This window comes from Lathamus discolor, chromosome 6 (assembly GCF_037157495.1).
Source record: "Lathamus discolor isolate bLatDis1 chromosome 6, bLatDis1.hap1, whole genome shotgun sequence".
NCBI lineage: Eukaryota > Metazoa > Chordata > Aves > Psittaciformes > Psittacidae > Lathamus > Lathamus discolor.
Window position 1 is genome coordinate 37,714,058 of NC_088889.1, and position 9,035 is coordinate 37,723,092.

A 9,035-nucleotide genomic window follows, 5' to 3' on the forward strand; every position below is an offset into this window, starting at 1 on the left:
TCAACTTTTCTGTTGTTTTTGAAGGTCAGGAGGCTGGAAACAAAGGTCAAAGCTGATATTTGAAATCCCTAATTTTCAGGAAAATATTATAGCCACCTAAGATCACAACAGATCAGCCCTACAGCCTAACATACCATCAGAAAACATGTAAGCATATTTGCTATCATTGTGTTGTCCTCACACACACATATCCGGGTCAGTAACAAGCTAGTAAAAGCAGCATCTCCTACTGAGTTACTGATAGTCCCTTTAGCATTCATATATTCCCAGAAGAGATCTCATCCAAATCTTAGCTTGTGAAATGAGACAGAATCAGAGTGCACACCAGCAAAAGCTGCACAGAATTGCAGGTCTCTAAGGTCACATTCCACCTGCTCCTGAGTGCCTGTGTACCTACTACAACCTCTTTCATACTTACTTCTTCCATATTCCCCATGAACTGGACACTGGGTTGTCACTGATAAATAAAACAGATTACATTCCACACTCAAACCTCCTAAGAAACTATTTCTGCAACGACACCGAAAATACTAGACTCAACTAATGTACATAAGAGTAAGGCAGGAATGTGTATTTAAAGAAATAAAGCCTAACACACACTGCTGTTGTCTTCCTAGCACAATCTGTTAAGTGACTTGTCAGCACTGATTTTTTTTTTCCACATCATCTCTCCCTGCTCAGAGAAACAACTAACGTAGTCCCTACCAGTATACAGACAATTAAAACACATATAGAAACAAATAATAAACTCTGCTCTTTATAAAGAGCTCTTAAACTTCTCTTGTATTTCTGTGCCTTTTCATCATAATAGCTTCTTATGTTTCAAGTATTATTGATCCAATATACAAACTATCTCAGCAGGAAGAGTGCACTGTTATCAACCTTTGTAGCCCTCAGCTCACTTCTTAACTACTATGCCCTCCCAGCCAGTGGCCTTTCTCCCATACTTCCCGCTCTATCCCTCTTCAAACACAGATTTTTTTTTTGTATTTGTGAATAAAGTAGAAGAAATTCCCCACCAACACACGAGAAAAAACAGGACAGTCGTTACCTTGACGGCCCTCATCATTGGTAAACAGGCCAGTATCACTGCTGCTGCATACACTGCTGGTTTCACTGGAACAAAAACAAAACAAAAAACCCTATTGTTACAACTGCAGCAGATATAAAACAAAAAAAAACAAAAAAAAAACCAAAAAACACTTTATTGCATTTTACTAGCTTCTCTGAGCCCCAAATACTCTAGCTGTCTCACCAAAAAAAATGCATTTCAGATATTTGGCTGGAGCTAGCATGGGGCATAATTGCTTTCTGTTAAAACCCAGCAATGCTGCACCACTTGAAAAAGAATCCTGTAGCTAGTATAGTTCTAAGTTATCAAAAAGTAATTAATACAATGGCATTTGCCTCAGGTACTACAGTTAATAACCTAACTATGACATTGTCTGGAATACTCACTAGGAAATTAAGTGAAGTTAAAAACTCTGTCCTTGGGTCACTTAACAGCTAACTGAAAACCCTCTGAAGTTTTCTACTTCAGATTCCTTTTTCTCAAAATGTTATATAGGTACATAAACTTCCCCTTCAATCTTTGGCAACTTTCGTTTTATTTGGAGGGAAGAGTAGCTAGTACATTTACAACTCTTTAGCTAAATACCTTAGCACAGCATGACCTGCTGCTGCTGAATGCAGCCTCATTACAGCACACTTTCCATTTGCTGAAGCAGTTACAAAAGACTTAATTCTTGAACCAAAGAATTAAACTAGAAATTAATGTGTAGAAAGCTGTTAATTGACTGTAAAACTGGATGAATATCTGTAGCAGATGTACATGCTCAGGTCAGTCCCAAGCATCTGATGGCTTTAATGCTGATATTAAATCAATCTTTGGACACTTCGAGCAATAATTCCTCTGGATTTAGCTGAGAGAGATCAGAACAAGCAGAAACTACTTAATGCCCACCCTCCAGCACTAAGGCCCTAGATGCAAACATCAGATATAGCTCAGCACTAGAACCAATCTCTGATCAGGGCATGCTGTTAGAAAGCACCTCTGGGTCCCTCTCTTTCAGAGAAATTGGATCATACTGAACACCAGTATCAACTGGACAGTCCTCGATTCAGAAAGCTGAATGATGAGCGTCCACAAGATATGTCACCCTAAAGAATTGCAGGCAGCTTACTTGTGAGCATACTACTACTCTTAGAAAATACACTCCAAAGCACAGCCAAATCAACTCATCATGCTGGGTATCTACAAACTCCGCATCTTCATCATTGTATAAAGGCCACTTAAACCTAAAGGATGAACAGTTTGTACATCATTCCCACATTTTAGTATGTAAATTAATACAAAATTCCAAATCAATCCCTTACGAAGTTTGGCTATCCAGTCACCCTCCCACATATACACCATAGCAGTGAAGGCCAAGGACTGAGAACCATGAGTTATTTGTTTCATTCCTAGCTCTCCTACCAACTCACTGTATGACCCTGGGCAAATCTCTTAGCGTGTCTGCTTTCCCTTTTGAAAGCCTGGATTAACAGTCCTCACAAGCAGCAGATGCGAGGATTGAGTGACTGCTTCATAAGGGTTTTAGCATCCTCAGAGGAAAGGTGCCTGAGAAAGGAAAAAGCATTGTCAAGATTCCAGGTCATATCAAGAGTATTTTAAGCATCCTGTTGTACTGAGAGCTCTCTAGTTCCCTATAGATACACATTACTGCCAGTGTTTTATTGGAACAAACTTTCACAGATCTCACCCTCTTTACCACCCCTTTTACACTTCAGGGCTGAACATAAACTAGACTCCCACACAAGCCTCTCTGCAGGTCCAGTAAGCACTGATTAATGGCCTCCACTTGCAAAGGAGGCTACTTACCTTAACCATGAAATAATGAATGCTATTGATTCGACAAGCTACTGCTATAGAGTGTTATTGATCACCCAATCTTTGGTTAAAATGGTCCTCATTTAGCAATTTCACTGTCGTAAACACCTGGAGCAAAGCATGCTTGTAATTAAATAGTTTGGGGGAGTTAAAGTGAGAGCTGATGGACAGAGATCTCAGGTTTCCCCCATTTATTCTTTTGCCTGAGCTATTGTTTGTGTCAGGAGGGATATTGATTTTCTATAAAAATAAGAAAACAAGAGGCACTGAGGGGCTGCAGAAGGTCAGGCTGGGCTGGAGAAGGAGGGGAAGCTGAACACTCTGTCTTTGTCACTTGCCTTCCAAGGGAGAGGAATTTTTTCTTTACAGAGAGACTGGCCTCCGATTCATCAGCTCAGCCAGGCTCTTGACTGCCACTGCAGGCTGTCATCGAAACAGCTCCCTTTCAAAGGGTTAAGAAATTATTTCACGCTCACGATGAGCACTGGTTATACTTCCAAGCCATAATACTGTAATGGTTTTGACTGAGATAGTTAAATTTTCCTCATAGTACCTCATGGTGCTATGCTTGGATTTGTGACCAAAACAATGTTGATACCACACTGATGCTTTGGTCATTGCTGAACAGTGTTTAAACAATGCCAAAGCCATCTGTTTCTCACACTGCCCTACCAGTGAGCAGGCTGGGGGTGCACCAGAAGTTGGGAGGGGACACAGCAGGGACAGCTGACCCCAACTGACCAGAGGGCTATCTCATACCATATGGCATCATACTCAGCAATAAAAGCTGGGAGAAAGAAAAGGGGTGGAGTTTGTCTTATCAAGTATCCATTACATGTAAAAGAGCCCAGTTTCCTGGAGATGGCTAAACATCTGCCTGCCTCCTTTTGCATACCTTTTGCTTTACCTATTAAACCAACTTCACACCAATTCACAAGTTTTCCCCCTTTTACTCTTCCAATTCTCTTCCTCACCCCACTGTGGGGGGTGTGAGCGGGCAGCTGTATGGGGCTTAGTCGCCTACCCAGGTTAAACCACAACAAATACATCAGCATCAAGCCACTGAAGTCACACAGCATTGGTGGGTCAGTACAGTCCCCAATCACGTTAAGAGTTATGGTACTTGAGAGCAGATCAGACAAACTGCGCACATCTCACTAGTAAGCTTCTGAGCACCCAATTTTCTTCTCCCTTCCTCAGGATATTATGCCCTTATCTGTGCAAGGTACTTCTCTTATGGTACCATGACAAACAGCTAGAGCACAGCAAATGAGTCAAACACAGCCAGTTCCACCCTGCTGCTACCAGCAATGTGCTATATTTAGAGCAGCAGAGACCAAAACATGAACCTCCACTGCTGTGAGGGATACTCTGCAGTTAAGAGGGTTGTATGTATTTCTCTCTCCAACTTTGACCCTCCCTAGCGAGTCACAGCACAGATCACACATGTGGTGTTGGAGAGGTCAAATATTCAACCCCTGGCTTTCCAAAGAGAATCCCAAGGATTTGGCAGCTGATGGTAAATGTTATTTGATGCAGACACTTGCACAATAATTAGTTTGAGAGCAAGGGACAACTGAGACAGAACAAAGCAATCTCCCAGCATGGTCTCAAGTAACAGTCCAGATAAAGCTGTTTATTTACTCTTTCAAAGGCTGTCACAAATAAAGGCTGGATGAAAGCCTACTGGTTTAAGTTCAAGTTTGACATGACGGATCGGGCTCTGACTGGCGGGAAAAAAGTCTGAAGGCACACTGTCCATCACTGCCACATCAAGTAAAAGTATCTCTCAGTCCATCACCACTGACATGCAACATTCATGGGTAGTCAGCACATTCCCTTTCCTGGACTACCAACAAAGAGCTCTGAACAGACAGAAGTATTTTTAACAGCCAGTAGTGAAGAGGCATTGATTAGTCTCTTGAAAAGGCCCACACTGCACCTACTTTTTAATCAAACAGTAGCCACTTCTTAAAGAAAAAAATTACATCTTTGCTCCTTCCAACCTGTGCAGGTTACATACAAAACACAGATTCAGTAAAAATGCAATAGCGGTCCCCGAGATGAGGACATTTTGATGGACGTGAGGACATATTACAACCTATGCTTTTCACAGGCTCCCAGAAAATACTATTGAGAAGTTTGCACTTACAGCTATTATCCAGAAAGCCCTCAATAACCATTCATCTATTCTGACAAACTACAGGAGCTAGACAGCCAGAACACTTAAGTGAACCTTAACCTATGAACAATTATACTGGATCACGCAGTTATACTTTCCAAATCCACTGTCCTCTGTCTGATAGTGCCCACTACAGTGGATGCGTGAGAAAAGAATATGAGAACATGACAAATACAGACCAGCTGTTTCCTCTGTATATTCCTCCAGGTTCTATCAGTCAGCAGTTTAAGGACTTCCTGAGCCAGATCTTCCATCTGGACTGTAATGCTTAACAGACCCTAGTAAACCTATGCTCCACATACCCCTTTTGGACATACTTAAATTTTTGACATCCAAAATGTCCCACAGCAGAGTTCCAAACTTTGTGTTTCATGGAAAAAAAATATAAAAAAATTGTTGTTTTAAATATTTCCTCAGTGTCTCCTGCTTCTTACACAATGATAATTAGCAAATAAACAACTTCATTCACTTTCTGTATTTCATTCATTAAGAAATCTCCTCACTTTGATTCTCAGCAGTTGTTTCTTTTCTAACTTGAAAAATCTTTTGTACAGAAGCAGTTTTACAACCTCAAGCCATCTATGGAAAGAATAAAAGTCACACTCCAGGGGAAAATTTCCCAAGAGTGACGCAAATTCAGACCATGACATCTACGCCTCTCGTTTTCATCTCTTGCATGAGATTCTGACACAAATTCAGAGGTCTCCAAAACTGGACATAAAGACATGCCAGACTTCACTGTTAGCACAGCCTTATCCTGTACGCTTCCCCTAGGTTTTATTGTCTTGCTACATTTTTCCCATAGCTAGCCTTTCAAGACATTTTTCCAGATCCAGAGCTCAGATGGAAAACTGCAAACAAGATGTTTTGACTGAGGTTCACACGGTACCTGCACAGAGGGCTAGTGGTTATGACGGGAAGAGATCTTATATGTTCCTATTATAATTTACAGTAAACTCTGAAAACAAGAAACTGAGATCAGCTCATATCAATCACACAACACAAGTGCCAAGGGTGGATTTACTCTCCAAAACTCAGTTCACAAGCATGCCACTTTACAGCTGCAGGGCCATAAGACATTTCAGAGGGCTTCTTGTGTAACAGGAGCCAACAACATACTGACTTGCCAACTTTTCAAGGAAGCACTTTGGGTCAGCGGTACGGCATTAACAGGAAAGACTTGGAAAAAACCTGCAGTTTAGAAGTAGCAGAGATATTTCTCCTCTTCAAAAAGAAAGCAGCACTGAATAATTTTGATAAGAACTTCTTAAAAGCAAAGCATAGGATTTAGAAGCAGCTGCAAGCAATGCAGCCAGTCTGACAAGCACAGGGAAGAAACTGAGATCTCACCATTCTGACATGTTTTCATCTGAGCCCTGTTTCTGTTCATCAGCTTCACACTCCATCCGCTCCTTCCTTCCCCCTTTGCTGAGGAAGGGCCTGTTCTCTCCTGATTCACAAAGGCTGTGACTGGATGATGTCCAAGGGGCATTTTCTTTCCAGCGTGAAAGACGCTGTTTCTTGGCTGATTTGAACCTGCAGCCCCTCTCATAACTCCATTCTGACACCCTAAGCTTTTGCTGGAGACTGGCAGCCACCTCCGATGTCACACGTTTGACTTTCCGTCGGCGCCTGAGGGGTCGACAGGGTGCGTTCTCTGTAAAGGAATCTGACTCATGCCACGAGTGTTGCTTGCTTCTCAGGGTGGCATTAAGAGCAGGGTGTCGTTTGACCACCGCTGTGTCATCAGAGTCACTGAAATTGGCTGTCAGTACCTCACGGCAATCCTTGACAGCTTCGTCCAAGCTTGACTCTGAGGCCTCGCTGAAGCAGCAGGCATGCTCTGCCTGATGCGTGAAGTCTGAGCGGCGTTTACGACCCCGTCTCTTGCGAAGCTGACGCCGCTGCTGTCGTGGGCTTAGGGCCATCTCTTCCCATAGCTCATCCAGCTTGTTTTGTTCTGAAGTCTGCTCTAAGGCTGAGGCCAAGTCATGCACCAGTTCATCCATTGGCAATGTCTACCAAAAGTGACAACAAAAAATTAGCAGCAGACATAAATGCTGCTACCAGCACACCACTAGACTACAGTACACTACAGCCTTCATAACATTAATCAAGTTATGTACTTACTTTGGAGCTGTCTTGGAGAACCCGATGCAGGACAACTGCTGCTTCCTGGGCTAATGCTCACTCCTTCCTTTTGCAAGCACTATAACCCTCTTCTAACCATGGTAGCAGAGATCTCACTACTGCAGCAGTTGGGTCAAGTGCTCTGTGTCCGAAGAGGCCTTAAGGTTGCATCTTTTACACTGAAGCAGCAGGCTCTATCACACATCTTAAGGGTATCGTAGTCTACAACTACCTGGTGTCAGTAAGCCACAGAAAATGGTTAGCTTGCTCAGCACAGACCAAGTCTTCTAAAAAAGAGACAAACAGCAAAGCTAAGAGTAAAACATACGGTGAAAAAGGCAGTTTGCAGAACATTAACAGCAAACCAAGGCATAAGACCCTGCACTCCTTAGAACAGCGTGTATGAGACAGAGCCCCAACTCCTACTGCCAAAAAATCCCACCTCTTCCACCTCAGGGCTGCCACTGTGCCAGTCCCAAGGTCTTGGCCAAATCCCTCACGTCACAACCTTCCTCTCCCCACCAGTGACCTGCAAACGTGGAATTTCTCTCCCCACGTCCCACCGGGCTCACAAACACCCGCACCCTGGTGAAGCACCTGCTGCCGCAGGCCGCCTCCCTTACACCGAGCGCCCTCGGAGACCCGGCCACCACACCGTCTCCCTCCCCTGAGCAGAAGACGGTATTTTTACCGAACAATCCTCGGCCCTACCGGGAAACCCTACCCTCACCAACCCGCCACCGGGCCTCACCCCGACCCCACTCACCGGCCAGCGCCCCGCTCCGCCAGCCCCGCGTCAGCGGCGCTTCCGGCCTCACCGGGCCACTTCCTCCCCGTCCGCCCCGCCTGAGGGGCGGGTCTGGCGGCGGCGGCTGCGGCGGCAGGCGGCAGGCGGCAGGGGTTGGTCTCAGGGTCGGACCAGCCCTCTTCTCTCGGCCGATGCCAGGCTCGCGGCTGCTGCAGCAGTGCCCAAGCGGCTCCGCTTCGGTGCTGGCACATTAGTTGTGTATATCAGGATGGAAATCATCTCCTAAATTAAACCTCACAGTGTTACTTCCCTCTCCTTAAGCCTTGCACCTCTTTTCCTCTCCTCAGTCCCGTTTTACACACCAGAGTAAAGCCAGGTGTGACCCTGCCACTGTCCAGTTTTGCTTATCATTTCCTTTTATTTCCCACTTTCCATATGGGCTTTTGGATTTTTTTCTTAACCCAGGTGGCTGCGCACTCAACACTGGTTCATTTTTAAAGTAACATTCTCTGAGGCAGTGTATCACAGGCTTTGCCAAAGTCCAGATATATTGTGTTTGTGGCGTTGTCTTCACTAATTTTGTAAATTCAATCAGAGAAAGTAATCAGGTTGTCTGACACGATTTGTTCTCTATAGATCTGAGCTGCTGCTTATTGCTCATAGATCTCTTCTCCTTTGTTACCTTTACAATTTTTTCTGCTTCTATTCCATCATGTCACTGGCAACAGAAGTTGCTCTGAAAGGGTGATAATTGCCAGAATCACTGCCTCCTCCCCACTTGCCCCCCAGAAGACTAGCACAGCGCTTGTTTTTCCTCAGTCCTCTGGCACTCTCCCTAGTTTGTCAAGATACTTAAAAAATCGCCGAATCCTTGAGTTTGCCATTGATTCCTACACCCCAATAACACAGCCATCATTTCGCTTCACCGAGCTTTCTACGTGCCGTTTCTTTAACTAGTCCTTCGTGTCAGCCTGAGCTGTCATGTTAACATTTTCATTACCTTTTAGTTCGCTGCAAAATTTCTTTGAAAAAGAAATATTGAAAGAAGAAAACCAGTCATTAGGTAGATCATGTTTATCCAATTT

The 9,035-nt window shown here is 44.0% G+C and overlaps 1 protein-coding gene across 8 annotated transcripts in view; it reads right to left on the reverse strand.

Annotated features, from left to right (window-relative positions):
* GPATCH2L (G-patch domain containing 2 like) overlaps nt 1–8,045 on the reverse strand; it is a 30,552-nt gene extending 22,507 nt beyond the window's left edge. For 5 of the 8 annotated variants that reach the window (XM_065686053.1, XM_065686047.1, XM_065686054.1 and 2 more), the window contains exons 1-4: nt 7,969–8,020; nt 7,203–7,489; nt 6,423–7,090; nt 1,052–1,116 (exon numbers count right to left, since the gene is read on the reverse strand). In XM_065686053.1, the coding sequence (XP_065542125.1) occupies nt 1,052–1,116; nt 6,423–7,081 (724 nt within the window). In that variant the 5' untranslated portion in view covers nt 7,082–7,090; nt 7,203–7,489; nt 7,969–8,020. Of the gene's footprint in view, nt 1–1,051; nt 1,117–6,422; nt 7,091–7,202; nt 7,490–7,644; nt 7,718–7,968 lie in introns of those variants that run through there. The other 3 variants (XM_065686048.1, XM_065686050.1, XM_065686051.1) reach the window with 3 other exon arrangements.
* Nucleotides 8,046–9,035: the final 990 nt, after the last annotated feature.